Source organism: Canis lupus, chromosome 4, assembly GCF_003254725.2.
Source record: "Canis lupus dingo isolate Sandy chromosome 4, ASM325472v2, whole genome shotgun sequence".
Taxonomy (NCBI): domain Eukaryota; kingdom Metazoa; phylum Chordata; class Mammalia; order Carnivora; family Canidae; genus Canis; species Canis lupus.
In genome coordinates, this window is record NC_064246.1 from 39,769,286 (window position 1) to 39,790,211 (window position 20,926).

Here is a 20,926-nt window from a genome sequence, read left to right on the forward strand (position 1 = left end):
TGAGGGTGTGCTGGTACAAGGAATTGCCAATTGTACCTTGTGCCTGTGGTGGGTACAGAACCTCTAGTGGCTCACCATCATAACCACTTTTTTATGGGCAATGGCCAAACACAGCCTTGTATTACAGTTCTATGTAGATCGACCTTACCTCTCCAAATTGTGTTATCAGCTCTGGAATTTGCAGGGACCTCAATTACCTTTGATTCCTCCAGGCCTTGGCTACAGTAAGTACTCCAATGATTACTAATGATTAAGAAAAGTACTCACCAGTCTCTTTGGGGGGTATGTCAAACTACATGACCAGGTTTGTATTTCCAACCTCAGTTTGAACTACAAAATCATTTTTTTTAAAACGCATTATCTAGAGACAGAAAAACTTACAAAAATGAATAAACACAGAAACCAGATTTCCACAGAAAGCTGAAAAATAATTTATTCCAGTAGATGGCAGAAATAAGAAAGTCATCCTGAAAATATACTTTGGTGTAATTCTGTTGGGACAGATATTCCCTCTGAACATGCTCTCCTACTGACTGCCTTGTCTTGTGACAGTTTTTAAACACTTTGCTGATTCTCATGTTGTGACCAGGCAGGAGTCATCTTCAAATTCACAGGTTCCAAGGAGAGAGCAATGTATTTCTCAGAAGAATAGCACCCTCTATCTCAGAAGAGTGCATAAACATTTTATGGAGTCAGCACAGTTTAAGTAGGCACATAATTCATCAAAATGTAAAAAAAGGCAACAGGAAAAAATACTGCATTGTAGAATAAGATATTCAAATATGGTGTGAATGTTTAAGGCAGCTGATGGCCAAAATAGGCAAGTCAAAGAAGGCGGTCTGGGTTTGGAGTTGATTTTGCATCTAGAGGAATTCTCTTCGTGACCTGCAAAACAAAGCCATTTGGGTAACTGATCCTTACGCTATCCTTAAGAAAGGGCAAAAGGTTCATAACATCAAGAAAAGTCAATCAGGCTAATAATTTAAAATATATAGGTGCTCAATAAATACTTGAAAGAAAAGTGGGCTCAAGTTGGCAGGCTTTACAGGGCTGCGACAAGAGGTCTGATTACCAAGGACATTGCTGAAATGAGGGTCACAAGGAACAGTTTGTGTCATGGAACGCAGGAAGTTGACTCAAGCTGATCCTATTGGAACCTAATGCGTTCACACTTTAAGAATCTGTATTTGCCCCTCCCCTCTTCCAGCTAACAAACACTGAAGATTGGAATTTTCACACATCAAACTAAGAGCAGTGGTCACATAAACTCCTTTATATAAAAGCCTGTTTTAAAGGACTTTATAAACAAAGCCACATATGCAGCTTCCAAAATTAAAAACCAATAAAGAGAATATAAAAATTAAATAAATAGTGGCTTTCCAAGGCAATTTCCACACAAAGCCTGAGTTGGCAGAAAAGAAAAGCTGGTTATGGGGAGCCTGCTTCTCCCTATGTCTCCCTCTGTCTCTCATGAATGAATAAATAAAATCATAGACAGACAGGAAGGAGGGAAGGAGGGGGGCAAGGGAGGGAGGGAGGGAAGAAGGAAGGAAGGAAGGCAGGCAGGCAAGCTGGTTACAACACACATTTTGCCAAAATGTTGACGGTTAGGTGCAGGTGAGCAAGGGGCTAATTAAACTAGGAAAAGACAAGGTTACAGGCAGGCATGTCTGACAAGACTGAAGGTCATATAGCATGTAGGAGATTGAATGGGCCCTTAAGGTTTTCCAAATCAGTGAGCACAACCAGGAGAATCCACAGAAGTTCAAAATAAAAGAAAAAAATGGAAAGGAAGAAATGTGGTAAAATGATAGGCTTCCCAAGGCCTTGGGGTTCATGACACCCAGAAGTAAATACAAGGCTGCTGGTCTTTCTGGGGACAGCTGGGACAGTACAACCATCCTCAATATGGAAAGGACTAGACTGCTGGACCCACTAAAGCAGGACGCTGCAAACAAAATATATTCAATTCAAGATATAATCAGAGGACTGTTTTTACAATGTACTAGGAAAATAACCACATCGGGCCAGGGAGGGGCAATTACCAGAGCTACTGGTTTCTTGTGGCCTCACGGCCTCATAAAACCTTTAATCTAATGATCATTTCCTCTTCTCCTCCTTATGCCAGCAGAACAGTCCCATCTATACAGACCCAAGTTCCAGGCAGATGATAAATTTAACTTGAGAATATTAAAGCAGTTAATACAGATGTTTTTTGTGTTAATTTTTTTTAAATTTATTTATGAAAAACACACAGAGAGAGAGAGAGAGGCAGAGACACAGGCAGAGGGAGAAGCAGGCTCCATGCAGGGAGCCCGATATGGGACTCGATCCCAGGACTCCAGGATCACGCCCTGAGCCAAAGGCAGGCAGGCGCTCAACCACTGAGCCACTTAGGCGTCCCTGTGTTAATTTTTTACAAAGCACACAGGCTAGACCTCCTTGTTGTTTAGACCTTTTTGGACATGTGAATAACAAAAGGGAAAATAAGTCTTCACCTTTGGAAAACCACACAGAAATGAAATAATTTTCACGTAAGCTCAATGATACTAGTTTGAGATAAACGTGAGTGAGAATTATGTTAAATGGCATGGACTTGTGGTTTGATTCGGGAGTGAACTGAAGCAGCACATATTCTAATCATCTCTCTGACATGAAATAGCCATTGGGGGTGGGTGGAGAGGAACTCAACCAAAGGGTCCATGTTCTCATTTTTTGTAAAATAAGGAAATCACTAAGGCTACTTTCATATAAAACTGAGAATAAAGACAACATAAAAATATTAAGGGCAGAACCAGCAAATCTGTTCAGGGGAGGGTAAGTGAATATATTTTTTTAATCAAAGAATACATTTCATTTTTATCTATATTTTTTCATTTTACATAAATTCACAAAACAATTCCTCCTTTACGATTATGTGTAAGATACATGATTATTGTAGATTAACTACAAGAGATATTTAAGCAAGCAGAAGGTATGTGTATTTAGTAAGTCAAGACAATGCAGAATATGAATGGCAAAAACTGGAGAGCTAACTACATAAAGGGACAGATGAAATCATTTTGATACCAAGTAGCCAGAAAGAAAGTACAAGGATTTGCAAGCCAGACACTCAAAGAGAAAATATCCAAGAGAGTTGAAAGAATGGGAGAATGGAGGCAAGAGAGTAGAGAGAACTCTGCAGAATAGTGTGTTTGCTAACATGCCTCCTAAATTAATGAATGTCATAGGGCAATGAGAGACAGGAAGGGCTAAGCAAAGTCCATTTTGTCCAGAACATGGAAATGGCAGAGCTGGAACCAATAGGTCGTGGAGGAAAGCAGTGGAAGAATGGCCGCAAAAAGTGATCCGAAGGCAACTGGGAAGGCCTTGACTGCCAACTTAGGGAGCTGGACATCACCGGCAGGTTAGTCATTATTATCTTTGGTGGCTCATGGGACTCTGGTGGCCACAAGTTACACGGCATTCCAAGGGGCATGTACCCACTGAACTCAAGGCCTTCAAGTTTAAAAAAAAAAAAAAAAACACAGGGCAGCCCCAGTGGTGCAGCAGTTTAGCACCACTTGCAGCCCGGGGTGTGATCCTGGAGACCCGGGATCGAGTCCCACGTTGGGATCCCTGCATGGAGCCTACTTCTCCCTCTGCCTTTGTCTCTGCCTCTCTCTCTCTCTAATGAATAAGTAAGTAAAATTTAACAAAACAAAACAAAACAGAAAACCCTATGGAGGACTACTAAAAGCTTCTGGGACAAGCAGCACTCTCAGGAAGTGCTGCATCAGGGAGACAAACAGGGTGGTGTTTTGTAGATATAGTGACTGTCAAGCAGGGGGACCTGATGAAGAGCCACTAGTGACTGTCAAGCAGGGGGACCTGATGAAGAGCCACTGTAAAAACTCAGAGCTGCAATGATCTGGGTCAGAAATTAGGGTGCCCAAAGGAGGAAGGGGGAGGAAGGGCACACATAAGAGCCATTAGCAGGATAAACTGGATCTGAGGCAGAGGAGAAAGGTGATAGAATAGGTTCTGACTCTAAGTGACAGCGAAATCTCTAACATCAGGAATTGAAACGGAGACTTGACAGTTTCAAGTGGCAGCAGCATATCCGGTCAGAGAGCAGAGTAAAAGATACACTTTTAAACCACAAAACACCTTGCATTGTTTAACTTTTCACAACTATGACTTAATTTCAATCTCTCAACAATCACAAACCTCTTCAGAGCCCATGGCCTTCCTTGAAATCCCCACTCAGTACCATGTACCTCATGAGCACTCAAATATTTTTGGAATGCGTAGAAAAACAGCTCCCCTGAGGCAGAGGCCTAATTACACTTTATTCCTTTCCTGTCCAGACTCTGTAATAAAAAACAATGTCTGCCCTTTAGGACTGCAGTAAGACATATAAATTTGCCTAAAATATTACAGGGGTGTGGTAAACCGACTAACTTATAGGATGCCGGGGCTGAAGCCAAATCTACTCCAAGGAGATTCCATATTAGCATCACACCCCCAAGGCTGGAGGAAAATGGGCCATGACCAAAGCAGCAATCTTGATGAGACAGTTCCGGAAGCATCTTAGGAATCCAGGAGAGGCAGAAAAGGCTGGCAGGGAGCAGACGTGGAGTGAGCTCTGTTCTTAGAAGTACCAGCAAGATTTCCAGCCAATAAACATAATGTGCTGTAACCCAGTCTATCATCAACATATGAAAGCATTGTGGCAATTAAATGATTAAAGTAGCAAAAGATCAGCTAGGTGTTTAACTGTGCTGTTGAAATCAAGTCAATCCCACCTATATAAAATTATTTTAAAGCTTTCATGACTACTCCTGATTTTCCTCTGCTGAATACCATGTCTGGCTTACACCTCCTACTTTCCAAATCTGGCCTCTAATCATGTATAAAATCAAAAGCTTTTCCTTACCAGATGAAGACAGGCCTAAATCTAGTTTCTATACTCCTTTATCATCGCATGGTTGTGTAAAAGCACAAAGGTCAAAAGGGAATTTAGCTCCATCTTTTGATTTATCACAAAGAAAAGTCTTGTCACAGGGGTTCTGTTTGCTCCCATGTTAGGCAGAGATTAGATCTCTTCATGTGATAACTGAAGTCCTATAGTTATGGTACTACCATAATCACTACCTCAAACACAGGATAAATGTGACAAGACATTTATAATTAGGGTCTTTTGGTTATGCCCTCCTGCTTCTTGGCATTTGTTTGTAAAGGAACCACCTTTACTGTAAGGGTTTCAAGCAGCCCTGGTTTGTGCCGTGGACCAGAGGGCCAACATAAGGAATTTGTCAATTAGGTTTGTGTGTGTGTGTGTGTGTGTGTGTGTGTGTGTGTGTTGTTTTTTTCTTTTTGTCAATTAGGTTAACATGAGATTGAAAATGGGCAAATGAAACCTTCAGATCCACACACTCTTTATTCTTTGGACCCAAAGGGCCCAATTCTCTTTTATTACAGGAGAAGGAGATGAGGCTCAGAGAAGTTAAGTGAAAGGCAATGCTGGAAGGAGATCCAACTGAGGCCTGAAGGTCTCTGCTTGAAACCCCAGTCAACATCCTGACCTAATACCCACTGTAGTTATATGGAAGGGTAACAGGAGAACTTGATGAAAAAAAAAAGGTAAAAAAAAAAAGTCTTAGAAATCACATAATACACACATATATATATTTTATCCCACTTTGGGCAAAGACAGAATTCTAAGGAAAAAAAAAAATCTGACTGCTTACCTATCAGACTGGCAAAAAATCGAGGCTGTGAGGAAACAGGCACTCTCATATATTGTTGGTGGAAATGTAAAAATAGTATATATAATCCCTATAGAGGGAATATAGTAACAGCTAGAAAAAGCATATATACCTTTAAACCAAATCCAATTTTCATGGAATCTAACCCAAAGGTCACCAGCAAAAATATAAAATGTCTCATATATAGGATGATATTGTGCCTTTATCAATAATAGCAAAAGACTAGAAACAACCCAAAAGTGCATCAATGGCTATAAAAAGAATGGAGGAAGAAGCAATCTCTAGGATATACTGTTCAGAGAAAAAAAAAATCAAGGTATGGAATAGTATAAATAATATGATATCTCTTCTGTAATAGCTATAGGTGGGGAATATATACACATATGTATATATACATACTTATATAGATTTGTATGTATTTGCTTATCTTGGCAAAATAAACACAGGAAGAATAGACTTCTCTGAATGTATCTTGTTTATCATTTTGACTTTGGAAATATGTTTTACATATTCAAAAAACAGTGGTAAATAAAAATCACTATGACTTGAACACATAATAAAATAATCTAATTATATATCAAACTGATAATGATGAGAGAAAATAATTATTTCAAGTGATCTCAGAAAACGATTTTTTTCTTTTGTTCTAAGGACAAATAAAGCAGCAAAGAAATCCTAAACTACATGCAATAAACTGAGTAGTTATACTGGTGTTATTTTGAAACTCTATGTATTGCAGGATAATGAAAATAAGTTAATTAAATTATTGTCTATAGGAGTCAAGATTTTCAGCATATGTGAATGATATTCAGGTATAAAATGAAAAGTTAAAAACCATGTAATGTTAAATTTGAATTAAAAGTACTAACATGGGGACACTGGGGTGGCTCAGTGGTTGAGTGTCTGCCTTCGGCTCAGGGCATGATCCCGGATCTGGGGATAGAGTCCCGCACTGGGCTCCTTACCGGGAGCCTGTTTCTCCCTCTGCCTGTGTCTCTGCCTCTCTCTCTGAGTCTCTCATGAATGAATAAATAAAATCTTAAAAAAAAAAAAAAAAAAGTACTAACATGGACTCATGATTTTTCTTCTTAGAAGAACATACTTCCTGGCTCTGTCCACTGTAAAGGCTTAGAAGCAACAACACCCCAGCAGAAATGGATGCACCCAGCAATCAGATCTTGGTTTTTAAATCCATTTCCCACTGAAAGGAACCATGGCCAGTTGGCCTTGAGGACTGACTGGTGAACCAGGGATCCTCTCAGTGGGAAATTTCAAAAGCAATCTGAGGAACAGCAGATTCCAAGTCTGGGACAGAAAAAACACACAGAGAGGTCTGGGACATCTTGATGTTGCCAGTAAGTGAGGAAACTACCAGAGAATAATATCAAAAGGACATAGAAGCCAGTCTAGACAGGCTCCCATAAACCAAAGAAAGAACATCTGATCATAAAAAGGGTAATAACATGTAATTGATTAAAATTCAAGAGAGAAGAAAAGAAAACTTCTCTGGATACCCTGGAAGTAACTCAGGCACTAATATCTTGCCCTGAAGATTAAAAGAAAAAAAATTAAATATGTACAGTGCTTTTCCTATGTGATCTATATTTCAAGGTTACTAAATAACTCTAGAGGGTAAGTTCATCTTTATAAAAACATTTCATCTCATCAAATGTAGATGTAACGATGGAACTGGAAAATCACCGTTTTGTACTTTCTACTGAAATGTTTACTTCAGGCTAAGATCATAATGGATAAAATCCCCAGATAAAAGGCTGGCAGAGAACTCTGCAACTGGAGGGACCAGGCTGCTGTTATCTGAACCCACTGGTCATCATGGCATCACGAAAGACAGAAGAGTCATATACTGTGTGTCTCTTGATATGAGTTCACAGTATCACTTAAGAGATACCCTTGCCAAAAAGGCAGAACCAGAATCTAGGCAAGCTTCGAGTACAGACTTTCATTTTTCAAAATAACGGAGAAAGAGAAATGAAGTCAGGTTTTCTGACTCTCAGCCAGTGAATAAATCTTTCCACTATAACACTCCTTACCTCTCTGATCCCTTGAACCAAACAAAACCTAAAATTTTAACTCCAGTGTTCAAAGAGCACCCGACTTTCTCTCTCTAAAGCATTCAGAAATGCCCTTAATTTAAAAACTGTCGGCAACTTTAAGAATCCTGCAATATCCAGTATAAACAGTGGCGCTCCTGTATCTGAAAGACCGCATGCAAACTTTATTTAAATGACTGGGTAACAGCAGAACTTAAAGGAATCTTATGAATAAATCCTTTGGTAAAGTGAGTGGCCTAAGTTCCAAATTTATTTCTGCTCTTCAGATGTTTACTTTCAGCAGCCTGCCCTTGCCAAGTGTTAAAATGGCTGTAGTTTTCTAAGGAAAGGTCAAGGCAACCTCTAGCTGCCAGACTGACAGACAACACCAATGTGAAAGGTTGAGGGTATAATCACCTCAATGACTGAGCGCTGGAGAGCAGGTCTTCCTCCTCAAGGCCAATGATACTTGAGGTACCAGATGGTTTCATTTTTCAACTGTGGTCCAAAGAGAGGGTTGAGTTGGGCCAGAATTGCAATCAGCCAACTAAGAGAATGAATGGGGGAGGAAAAGCAACAATACAAAGTGTGAACTCATGTTGGAACAGGACCATTTTCAATCAGGGTGAAAATGGGTGCTTTAGTAACATTTAAATCCTTCCATACCCTTAAGTTCATAAAACACACGGTGCTAATGGGAGCGTATCTTATAACCCATGTTTCACAAAGCACACCCTGCTTTCGTTTCAATTCGTAGTGACAAAACAGTGACAAAGCAGTGACACTTCATCAGTTGTCTTTACTCTCATTATCTTAATTCCAAAGTATCCAAGATTTCCTGCATTCATGTGAATCTTTATCTCAGAATATCTTTACCTAATCTCAATTTAGCATCATCACAACTTTCAAGCTCAGGAAGAATGGGTGTTACTTTATCTTCTCCAAATGCTAAGGCCCACAACTGACAGGACACACCCATTTTTAATGGCAGAGCCAAGGTTAAATTTCAGCCCATCATCTTCCAATTAGGCTGTAACAGGTGAGTTCCCCTTCTCTAATCACCATCACTGCTAAAATATGTAACATATCTTTTGGCCTCAGTGGAGCTGAACCAAACAGGTATTTAATTCCCCTAGCTTACTTGAGAATCTAAGCAACAGTGCATTCCTCTGTACTATCCCCATGCTAATTGTGGAGGAAGTACAGTGGTGTTACATACTACCTCAAGGTTAGAAGTTAAAAAGCACACGGTCGAAATTGTCTTTTAAAATTTTCTTCTACAGCTTGCAAAGTTCTGAATAAATGGCTTTGTTTCTGATACAGCGATACATATATCCAGCAAAGTCTGAGAATCACTAAGCTTAAGACCAAAGCAAAGAACAAAAAAGAAGATAATACACAAATGTCTAGGTATTCAAACTATTCCATGTTTTACTTACTAAACAAATATTTAATGAGCACCTACTAGGTTCCAGCCCCAAGGATACAGAGGAGAAAATGAAATGTCACTACCTTCACAAAGCTTACATAACATAATGTCAGGCAAGAAATAAAGTAGGATGAAGGAATAGAGAATGATGGAGGTAGCCAGGGACGGCCTCTCTAAGGAAGTAACATTTGAGAGAGACCAGAATGAAGTAGAATATACACTGCTTTTCACTTTCCTATAATACATACAAAGTGATTAGAAAATCTCTCTCTCATTTTGCAGGGATAGGATATGGTAGACAAGCCCAGCCTCCACTGACTAATCTGGGAGAATGGATTTTAGTAACATAATCTGATGCAGCTAGCCTCTCTGCATGGAATAGAGGTTACTGCTTTCCAAGGAAAAGGAGAGAGATTGCTACAGGAGACTCCTCCTAAAATTTTAGCACTTTAAATTCCCGTGAGAGGGGAACTAGCCCAACTCAACCAGCCTGCTATTTGGGTCTACCCCTTTCCTTTCAGTTGCTGTCATTTTTAAAACTCTTCCAAAGGATCAAAAAGCCAATTCTGGGCAGCCCCGGTGGCGCAGCGGTTTAGCGCTGCCTGCAGCCCAGGGTGTGATCCTGGAGACCCTGGATCGAATCCCGCGTCAGGCTCTCTGCACAAAGCCTGCTTCTCCCTCTGCCTGTGTCTCTGCCTCTCATTCTCTCTCTGTGTCTCTGCCTCTCATTCTCTGTGTCTCTATGAATGGATAAATAAAATCTTTTTTTTTTTTTTTGATAAATAAAATCTTAAAAAAAAAAAAGCCAATTCTGATCACCAACAAGACCAGACTGCTGGAGAATCTGCCAGCACTGCACCCGAAGCTCACACCTACCTACCGAAACAAATGTACCCGCCCTGCCACCCCACCCCACTGAAGGTGGTTTTGTGACAGGAAACATGATACCTGAGGAAATCAGGCCAAAACAGATACCCCAGGCTGACTCACTTTATACAAAAGCTAATTCAGATGAGATGCTCTGATCTGTCCTTAGAATGAGAGAGTATTAAACAACAAACAAAATACCAAGACTTGTAGTTGAGGTCACATCTATCTGTCGCTGCAAAACAAAGAAAGGATAGCACAGGCAGCCACACTGAAAAGCTCTGTGACTGCAGTGAACATTAATGGTGCAGAGCTAAGAGTCATGGAAAATTCCACTCAGACCCAGGTACTTCCCCAAACCCAGCAGGCAATAGAGGCTGACTGTAAAAACAGTCGTTCATCCTTTCGTAAAAGACTGAAATCACTGGCCAATGCTTAGAAGGATAGATAAAAAAAATATGCTAGTACCGAAACTGGTCTGGCTCTTTTTTCATTAAAAATGTATGGAGCATAAAATAAAAGCACAATCTCCCAGCACTTTGTATGACGTTGTATCAGTGCTTCTCAATCCTGGCTGCACGTTATCATCATCTAGGGAGCTTTAAAAAATACGGATGCTCTACTTCATATACAATCGTTCTTTTAATTCTCCCACAACACAGTTAAGGAGACCGAGGCAGAGAGGCTAAATGGTTTGCCTGGGGTCCCAATACTAATGAGGTGGTAGTATTTCCTGAACCAGAAATCAGGTTAGACTAACGTCCCCCTTACAAAAGTTATCTTCTGAAATATTTTTTTAATGAACATTTCAGAAGACATCCATCTAACTAAATCTAATCTCTCTGGAAGTTAAGGAAATAAAGAATCCGTCTGGTGACTGTTAATGAAGTCCATCACAAGCCTTTGTTACCTGAGGTAAAGAAAAAATATCCTAAGTCAAGAACGAAGTCCACTTTGCTTGTTCAGATCAGGATTCAGAAACTCCCTAAAATTTAATTTTATATACTACTCTTAATGTTTCAAATCAAGTAAAACATCTCACTTAAAACAAACCAAAAAACCAAACGAAACCAACAGACTACCGTTCAAGAAATTCCTTGGGAAAAAGCCCACATCAGTTCACTTGAGATTTCATGGAGGAATTTCCCCCTCTAACCAGATGAGCTCTGCGCCTGCCCTTCTGACTACTGCCTGACTTAAAATTTCCCTTTAAAGCTGATAAACACAGTGGAAAACTGAAGGAGAAAAAAAATCCACTCAGAATTGATGGAAGTGGGTGGAGGAAGAGATCATATTCCAATGAATCTATTACTTCATGTGTCCAAGAAGAGAACTAAGGGTACCCTTTACACTTGCCCAAACTGTTCCACATGTCTCCATAACCTGAAGGCCAGCCTGATAACCATCTGAAATTATTCAAACTACTGAGGCAGCTATGGTGTGGTAATGTTTCAGAGAACTACAAGGTTGGAATGGACAAGAGATCAAGTCCATGTTCCTCACTTTAATGAAGAAGAAACTAAGTGCTAGGAAGCTTAATACCCTACAGAGAATCAGTGATAAAGTTGGAAGAGGAATCCACTGGACTCATCCAGTGGGCCTGATGAGTCCCATTACATCAGGCTGCTTCCATAGCACCTTAAGGGCAAAACAAATCAAGCAGCCCTGGAGCTCCTAATTAATTCCACAACCATTTACGAATGCCATGCTCCATGTCAGGTTCTGAGGATGCAAAGAGAAACTGGTGAAGGGGCCAACCCTTGAGGGCCTTATGAGCTTGTGAGACACCAAGCGAGGTTAGCAGCAAAGTGTGCTTTAAATAACATACGCATGGGAGCTTTCATTCTACAAACACTCCCTGCCCACTTATCATGAGCTCAGCTCTTGGTTATTTGAATCCTCCAAGCACAAAATACGCCCTCCCCACAAAAAAGGCTGTATCTAGATCTCTCAAATATTGCTTTTTTTTTTTTTTTAATATGAGAACAGGGAACAAAGGAATGGTTACTTCTTGGTGACGCACAGATCAAGTGGCTGTTTGGCTTCCTGTTGGAAGGGTAAGTACACCTAGGACTTCTTTTTTTATCCACTGTCCCTCCAGTGAGGGCCACAATAGGAGTGATCTCTATCAGTGGGTTCCTGAAGAAAGCAGAGATGTAGGGGAGCAACTTGGCTTATTTATACTGAGATGACCTCTGTCATATTCCCTTATCTCAATCAAATGACACAAATTCTTTCAAAGGCAGCAATGTTATTAGAACTACAAAATATGGCCTTCACCAATGGATGAATGGATGAATAAAGAGATTTTATGTATATATATCTTTATGTATATATATTCCAACAATATTGGAATAATTATTATTAATATTTAATACTAATAATTATTATTAATTCCAATAATATTGGGATATTATTCAGTCATAAAAAAGAATGAGAGCTTGCCAGTTGTGAATGGACCTCGAGTTCATTATGCTAAGTGAAATGAGTCAGGGAAAGATAAATGCTATATGATCTCTCTTATAAGTTTTATACATAAAAAAACAAGCTCATAGACAACAGAGAACAGACTGGTGGTTGCCAGAGGCAGGGTGTAGGTGATGGAAGAGATGGACAAATTGTGTGTTTTTGTTTTAGTTTAAATAATCTGAATTTTAAAAACGAAAGCTTTTATTACTGTAGAGAGGAAGTAAAAAAATATCAGATTCAGTATTAGGCAAGATTGGATTTCATATCCAGCTACACCAAGTATTAGTGGAGTGACTCCAGGAAAGTGACCCCTTACAAACTAAGGGGCAGTTTCCCCTTTTGTAAAATGAAGATAATAACCTCGGTCTTAAGAAGTTATGAATTAAACAGATAATACATGAAAGTGCTCTGTGTAGTAGCTGACAACTAGATGCTCAATAAATACTAGTTATTTCTTCTCTGTGAGACAGCCACAGAATGAAATACAACCTATTTACTTTACAAAGGAGTTTCTCATGTAACACTGGGTCATTCGCCTTTCCACCTCCTCTCCGCCCTCAGCACTCTGTGGTAGGCAGAATTCTAAGAGGTTCCCCCAAGATTCCCATCTCCTGGTGTACACACCCTGTCTAAACCCAGGATGGTGAGTATGATGGGATAGTCACTCCCGAGATTAGATTGTGTTAGGCTCTACTGTTGGCTTTAAGGGAAATTATCCTGAGTGACCTGACCTAATCAGGTGAGCTCTTAAAAGGGATGGGACTCTCCCTAATAAAAGACGTTTGGAGTGTATGTATCACATGTATTTATTGCCAATCAGCTCTGAAGACACTCTTTAATACATGCTCTCTGTAATAAGCAAATGAATTGCTTTCTCTCCTTTACAGTGAACATGACGTTCAGCTTTTTTAGTAGAGGGAGCTGGAGGGACATTGAGGGCATGGGCTGGAAGTTGGTGGAGTTAGTGTGAGAATATTCTGTGGAGCCTGTACATACTCAGGCCTGGAACACAGTCACACTTTGATCTGGTAACCTCAGCCTGGAAAAAACCTTTCTGCAGTCCTCCTGACAAGGAAACCAGAACCCTTGCAAGGCCTACATGCTCTGAAGGCCTCCCACTTGTACTGGCACAGGGAATCCTGCCACAGACTGCCCACTCTCCCACCTGTACTCTAGCGGGTAGCCCATTGCTTGCCCACCAACTCCAGACCAACTCCAGCCTGGCCAAGCCAATGAATTTCTCTCTGCTATCTGATGCGCTGAACCACATTTTCTCCAACAAAGTCTGATTGCCTTCCAACTTTTGTCTTTCCTTGGGTACTCTCCCTCAGCCCTAGGGTACCATAGTTTCCTTATATCTCATAGTCAGTCTTGTGTTGTAGTTAATAGTAATTATGTTAAACTTCCCCTGTTCAACCTACTGTGTGGTTTCTATCTCCTAACTGAACCCAGATTATTACAGGATGAGAAAGATTTGACACAAAGAGGGGATATTCTCTTTTGTTGGCTTTGAAGATGCAAGGGCCACATGGCAAAGAATGTGACCTCCAGGAGCTGAAAGCAGTCACCAACTAACAGCCAGTAAGGAAAAGGGACCTCAGTCTGACAACCAATTCAAAGGAACTGAATTCTGCCACAGTCACAGGAGCTTAGAAAAGGGCACCATGCTCCAGATGAGAAGGCACAAACTCATTTCCATTAATGTCCCAACCCTCTCTCTAGTTGGGCCCTTTCACTACCATAGGAATATGCCCTATTTTTGTCAGCTCTACACTTGAAATAAACTGAAATAAAGTTTCTTTTCTCGGGATCCCTGGGTGGCACAGCGGTTTGGCGCCTGCCTTTGGCCCAGGGCGTGATCCTGGAGACCTGGGATCAAGTCCCACGTCGGGCTCCTGGTGCATGGAGGCTGCTTCTCCCTCTGCCTGTGTCTCTGCCTCTCTCTCTCTCTCTCTCTCTCTCTCTCTGTGTGTGACTATCATAAATAAATTTAAATTTTTTTAAAAAAATAAATAAATAAAGGTTCTTTTCTCCATACTTTCTATACCAGGATTTCCAGTTCAAAGTCTGTAACAACTCCCTATCTCCCAAATCATAAAGGAAAATATTATAAAGTCAAAGTAAGAAAAGTTTACTTTTTCATATAGCAAATGAGAATATCCTGGGCCTACATTTCTCTCCCAATATAAACAGTCAAGATAGCCAACTATTCTAAACATATCCAAGATAGACATGTAAGCAGTTCTCAGACAAAAAACTTTGAAGTGAAGGGGAGTACCTAGAGAGGAAAATGAAGTGATTATAGGTTTGCTTTCTACATCTTGAGAGTACAGGCTAAACCAGATGAACTTTTACTTTCAGACACTCCCAGGGAATGGGAAACAGTAGACAAAGCCCAAGGCCCACTTAAGGTAGAGCATCTAATATAAATTTCATGCTCCATCTCCCGAAAGCTGAGGTGCCAAAGGGCTATGACTCAAAAAAGGATAAATCGGAACTCCTGAGAGAAGAATGATATGAAAATCTAGTTGATTTTCCTATCAATTTATATTTGAGATAGTTTCTCAAAATATAAACATCAAGAAGGAAGGAGAAAAACACTGCCACTGAAAATTAGCCTATATGAAAGTTTATAAGCATACTACATGGTTTTAAAAAAACCACATAACAAAAAATTTTACTTAATTTGACTCCACACTGGTGATGACCCCTGGCACTTGGCAGAAGCAATGTAAATCTTTTCCAGAAAAGACCACTTTCATAGTAGGCCTCAAAAAAGTCACACACATGAAATTATGAGAAAATGAATAGATGGCAATCATGCATTATTAAATGCATATGGCACCATTGAGTAAGGGGACCAAGGAGAGCAAAGAGTTGATACAGAACTGCAAGGACTTCAGATACTGGAATGACCAGATATGGACTAGAAATAAACTATCTACTATGTTTCAAGAAATAAATTTGAAACACGTACAGGGAATAATGGGAAAGGGATGGAAGGAAGGAAATCAAAACTGTAAAAGCAGCAAAAAGAAGACCTACAGAAATGAAAACTATAAACCTGAAAATAAAGTCAAGTGGTTAAGTTCTGCTCTGGTAAAGCAGAGTGGCTTATACTCATTCTATAGACAGTAATTATAAACTGAACAAAATGTGAAAAATAACTATTTGATAGTACTAAAGAATGTTCAAAAATGGTAGAAACTGGAGAGGATTCAATCCTTAAAGAAAAAAGTCACACCAGGATGCCTGGGTGGCTCAATTTGTTAAGCTTCTGACTCTTGATTTCAACTCAGGTCATGATCTCAGAGTCCTGGGATGAAGTCCTGTGTTGGGCTCTGCACTGGGTGTGGAGTCTGCTTGAGATTTTCTCCCCCTCCCCTGCACACCACTTGTGCACGCATGCATGCTCTGTCTCTGGAAGAAAGAAAAGGAAAGAAGCCACCACAATACCTTTATACAGCATTTCTCCTGAAAACACTGTTCAGTCCAGGTGTAGGGCAAGATAATTGAAGCTCCAGCAAAAAGCTGCAGCATTATTGGCTTGGGTATCAAAACATGAAGTTTAGAGCTGCCAGAGCAGCTGGAAATTAAAAGGTGAGATCTAAAAAGGGAGGTGCCACAAAGGGGAGCCCCAAAGTCTGTGTATAAATTTGCCTTCACCTTGGCTGATCCCTAAACAGTGCATGCTCCAGGAAAATGCCAAGGACTGGAAAACACCAGGAAGTCTGAAAGGATAGACGGGAAATTTCAGCTGCTGCCTACTACCAGAAGAAAGAGTATTCAGAGTCTGAAGTTAGAAGGACTTGCTAAACACCTCATATTTTCCATTGAAATACCAGAACCAGAAGGGGAACACTAAAGGAGAATTCATTCTAATCTAAACACAAAACTGACATAGATCTGCCCCAACAAAGTATAAAACCAACCCTCCCCAAGTTTAAGGTGATCAATTAATAATTTAACTGTTACAACAAAATTTGGCCCTTTCTCAGAGGAACAAAGTAGAATCCAGAGTCTGTCATCTACAATATCCAGTATTTAGTAAAAAATAGTCATCCCCCAAAAAACTAAGAAACATAATCAACAGTCAAGAACAAAGAAATCAACAGAATTCCAAACCATCCAAAATAATACAGATGTTGTCATTAAAAGATAATGACTTTACAGCAGCTATTATAAATCTATTTAAAGCCTAAAAGAAAAACTGGCTGTAAAGAATGAACAGATCGGGAATGTCAAAACATAAATTAAAACTACAAAAAAGAACCAAATGGTAATTCTAGAACTAAAAGTATAATATATGAACTAAAACTCTTTGGATGGGCTTACCAGCAGTTTGGAGATAGCAGAAAAAACAGTCAATGAACCTAAAGACAGACCAACAGAAACTATCCAATCTGAAGAAATAAGAGAAAAATATTGAGGAAAAAAATCAGTCAAACATAGGTGCAGCTGGAGTCTCAGGAGAAAAAGAATACAGCAGGAAAAAAAAAAAAAAAAAAAAAAAAAAAACCCCAGAAAACACATAGGTTGAAATTTTCTCTAATTTGATAGAAAGTATAAACTTACAGATTCAAATAGCTCAGCAAACTCCAATCAGAATAAACTCAAAGAAAATTACACCTACACACATGGTCAAACTGCTGAAAACCAAAGATAAGGAGAAAACATCCAGGGGAAAAAGAATGCGTGAGGAGGAACAATTATTCAAATTACAGCTGAGTTCTCTGCAGAAACAATGGAGGCCAGAAGACAATGGAAGTCTGTAAAGTCAGCTAAAAGAAAAAGAAATCCTGTCAACTCAGAATTCTACATCCAGAAAAACTATCCTTCAAAAAATGAGCATGAAATAAAGACATTATCAGGTAAATGAAAGATTAGTGAAAAAAGAAAAAAAAAAAAAAAAAAAGATTAGTGAATTTGTTATCAGCATACCTGTCCCACAAGAAATACTACAGGAAGTTCTTCAGACTAAAGGGGTACCAGATAGAAACTCAGACTAAGGGGATTTCAGAAACTCAAATCTTCAAAAATAAGGAATTCTAGAAAGGGTAAATACGTAGGGCAGCCCGGGTGGCTCAACGGTTTAGTGCGGCCTTCAGTCCAGGGCGTGATCCTGGAGACCCAGGATCGAGGTGCCACATCGGGCTCCCTACGTGGAGCCTGCTTCTCCTTCTGCCTGTGTCTCTGCCCCTTTCTCTCTCTCTCTCTCTCTCTGTCTCTCATGAATAAATAAATAAAATCTTAAAAAAAAAAAAAGGGTAAATATGTGGGCAAATATAAAAAACTTTTTTTCTTAATTTCTTTATAAGACATAGGATCCTCTAAAGTAAAAATTGTAACTCTGTGGTGTCTTGCAACATACACAGATGTAAAATATAACTATAGCACAAATGATGCAGAGTAAAAGGAATTCTATTGTTGCAAACTTGTATTTTATTTGAAGTGGTTCAGTATTAACTAGTACTCTATGAAAAGTTAACAATGCATATTGTAATTTCTAGAGCAACACTAAAAAGAAAAATATTGAAAGTAGAGCAAAAATGCCCTTAGCAAAATTAAAACAGAATATTAAAAATATTCCATTAACATAAAGCATAAAGAGAGCACAGGACGTAATGAGCCCTGAATGTTATGTAAGACTGATGAATCACTGAACTCTACCTCTGAAAAATAATACACTATATTTTAATTAATTGAATTCATTTTTTAAAGATTTTATTTATTTATTTATTTATTTATTTATTTATTTATTTATTCATTCATTCATTCATTCATTCATGAAAGATACATGGAGAGAGGCAGAAACATAAGCAGAAGAAGAAGCAGGCTCCTTCAGGGAGCCCAATGCAGGACTCAATCCCAGGACCCTGGGGTCACAACCCAAGCCAAACGCAGACGCTCAACCACTGAGCCATCCAGGCATCCCTGTTAATTAACTGAATTTAAGTTAAAAAAATAAAGCATAAAAGAACAGAGGAACAACAACAACAAAAAATAAAACAGATGAAAGAAATAGAAAGCAATTAACAAAATAGTGGACCCAAATCTAGCTATGTCAATACTTACATTAATTTTATATGATATATGAAATATCCAAGTAAAAGGCAAAAGCAGGGACGCCTGGGTGGTTCAGTGGTTGAGTGTTTGCCTTTGGTGTGATCCTGGGTCCAGGGATCAAGTCCCACATCAGGCTCCCTGTGAGGAGCCTGCTGCTTCTCTCCCTATATCTCTGCCTCTCTCATGAATAAATAAGATCTTAAAAAAAAAAAAAAAAAAAAAAGGCAAAAGCAGAATAGACAAAAAAAGTAAGATTGAACTATATGCTTTCTGCAAAAAGGCACTTTCTAAATATAAAGACAGATATAACAAACATAAGAAAGGTGGTATGATTCTAAATATCAGACAAAGTAAAAATCAAATCAAGGAGTATTACCAAGGATGAACAGGGATACTTTATAATGATAAAATGTCAATTCATTGGAAAGATAAAACAATCATCAACATGTACGCTCCTAGTAACAGAGCTTCAAAACTTATAAAACAAAAATGAAAAGACGTAAAAAGTAGAAAAATCCACAATAGCTGATGACTTTAACACCTTCTTTCAGTAATTACTAAAAGTGACCAAAAAACTCAATAAAGATATAAAAGATTTGAACTAGGGACACCTGGGCTCAGCGATTAAGCATTTGCCTTTGGCTCAGGGTGTGATCCTGGTCTAAGGATCAAGTCCCATATCGGGCTCCCAGTGAGGAGAAGCCTGCTTCTCCCTCTGGCTCTCTCTGTGTGTCTCTCATGAATAAATAAAATCTTAAACAACAACAAAAAAGATTTGAACTACCCTGACCTGACATTTATAAAACACACCACACTCAGGTGTGAGGTTTAAATTCAACCTCAATTTAAAACAATTGCAAAATATATACAATCTTTTGAAGTGTACATAAAACGATCATCATGATAAACCATTATGCTGGGCCATAAGACAGGCCCCAATTGCAAAACACTGAAATCTTACAGAGTATATCTTCTGATAAGATATCTAGAAAAGCACCAAATATTTAAAAATGAAAAATACAGTGTCATCAAAATTTGTAGGCTGTGGCTAAAGCAATGCTTAAAGTGAATTTTATTGCATTAACTGCTTACATCTAAAAGAGAACAAAGTTTTAAAATCATTTAAGTCTCCACTTTAAGTTAGAGAAAGAGCAAATGAAACCCAAATTCAGGAGAAGGAAGGAAATAAATTAAAAAAAAATCTAAATGAATGGAAATATATACTATGTTCAGGATCAGAAGACTCAGTATTGTTAAAATGTCAGTTCTCTCCAAATTGATATAGATTCATCACAATGCCAACTAAAATCAACAGGCTTTTTGGGGGTAGAAACTGACAAGATGATTCTAAAATGTATATGGCTATTTTAAATAGCCAAATAATCTTAAAGGACAAACATGGAAGACTTCGACTTCTTGACTTCAATATATAACTAAATATTTGAGAGAGTATGGTATTGTGATAAGACTAGATAAAGAGATTAAACAGAAGAGATTATCCAGAAACCGACTCATACATATACGGTCAAGTCATTTTGAACAAAGATGCCAAAGCAATTTAATGGAGAAAAGAAAATCTTTCCAACCAATGACGCAGCAACAAATGAATATTCATAGCATGAAAACAAATCAACAACAATAAAAAAACAAAGCTTGAACCCACCATTCTAGTGCATGTGATCTTTGGAAGCAGTCATGTCTAACTGCTAAAACATCTCTAAGTGCCAACCTAACTGTGGAAAACCTTCAGGTCCAAATCCTCACCCAACAGCAGAAACTGTAAGAACTTAGTTCAACAGATGTCATCTTTGTTTGCCTCATCCCCGCCCCCCCCCAAAACCTCCCAGGACCATCTATTTATGACCCAATTCCATCCCCAGACTGCTCTGCTCATTTCACTACTTGACCCAACTTCTACTCTTCCCTTTCCTTCACCTTCTCACGGTGTTCTCTGTAACTTGCTCAATGATTCCCCCACTCACTTACATACTTCCTTCTATTCACACACTTCCCATTGCCTTCAGCTTCCCTCTGAGACTCTCTCAAGCAGAAGTTACTCTAATTCCAGATAGCCCAGGCTTTGGCAATGGGGTTAACTTCTTTGCTCCCCTGTGCTGCCTCTAGACAATTCTCTCTCACTCTTGTGAAAACCTGACGTCTCCTTTGGGGTGCATGACGGCAGATTTTACCACCTTCTTATCCCCTCATACACCTTGTGGGAGTTGCCTTCATTTTTTTATTTTTTTAAGATTTATTTATTTGAGGGGGAAGGGGCAGAGGAGAGAATCTCAAGC

At 39.1% G+C, this 20,926-nt stretch overlaps 1 protein-coding gene and 1 long non-coding RNA gene across 2 annotated transcripts in view; one reads left to right on the forward strand and one right to left on the reverse strand.

The window, feature by feature from the left end:
• Positions 1-407: 407 nt before the first annotated feature.
• Positions 408-20,926, reverse strand: part of ATP6V0E1 (ATPase H+ transporting V0 subunit e1) — a 31,988-nt gene continuing 11,469 nt past the window's right edge. Inside the window, exons 3-4 of the mRNA XM_025434670.3 lie at positions 8,219-8,348; positions 408-885 (exon numbers count right to left, since the gene is read on the reverse strand). Of these exons, the coding sequence (XP_025290455.1) occupies positions 8,255-8,348 (94 nt within the window). The 3' untranslated portion in view covers positions 408-885; positions 8,219-8,254. The remainder of the gene's footprint in view (positions 886-8,218; positions 8,349-20,926) is intronic.
• On the forward strand, positions 2,359-6,809 carry LOC118354473 (uncharacterized). Its single transcript, XR_004815009.2, has 2 exons — positions 2,359-3,406; positions 5,441-6,809. It is a non-coding gene; the product is annotated as an uncharacterized LOC118354473 (long non-coding RNA).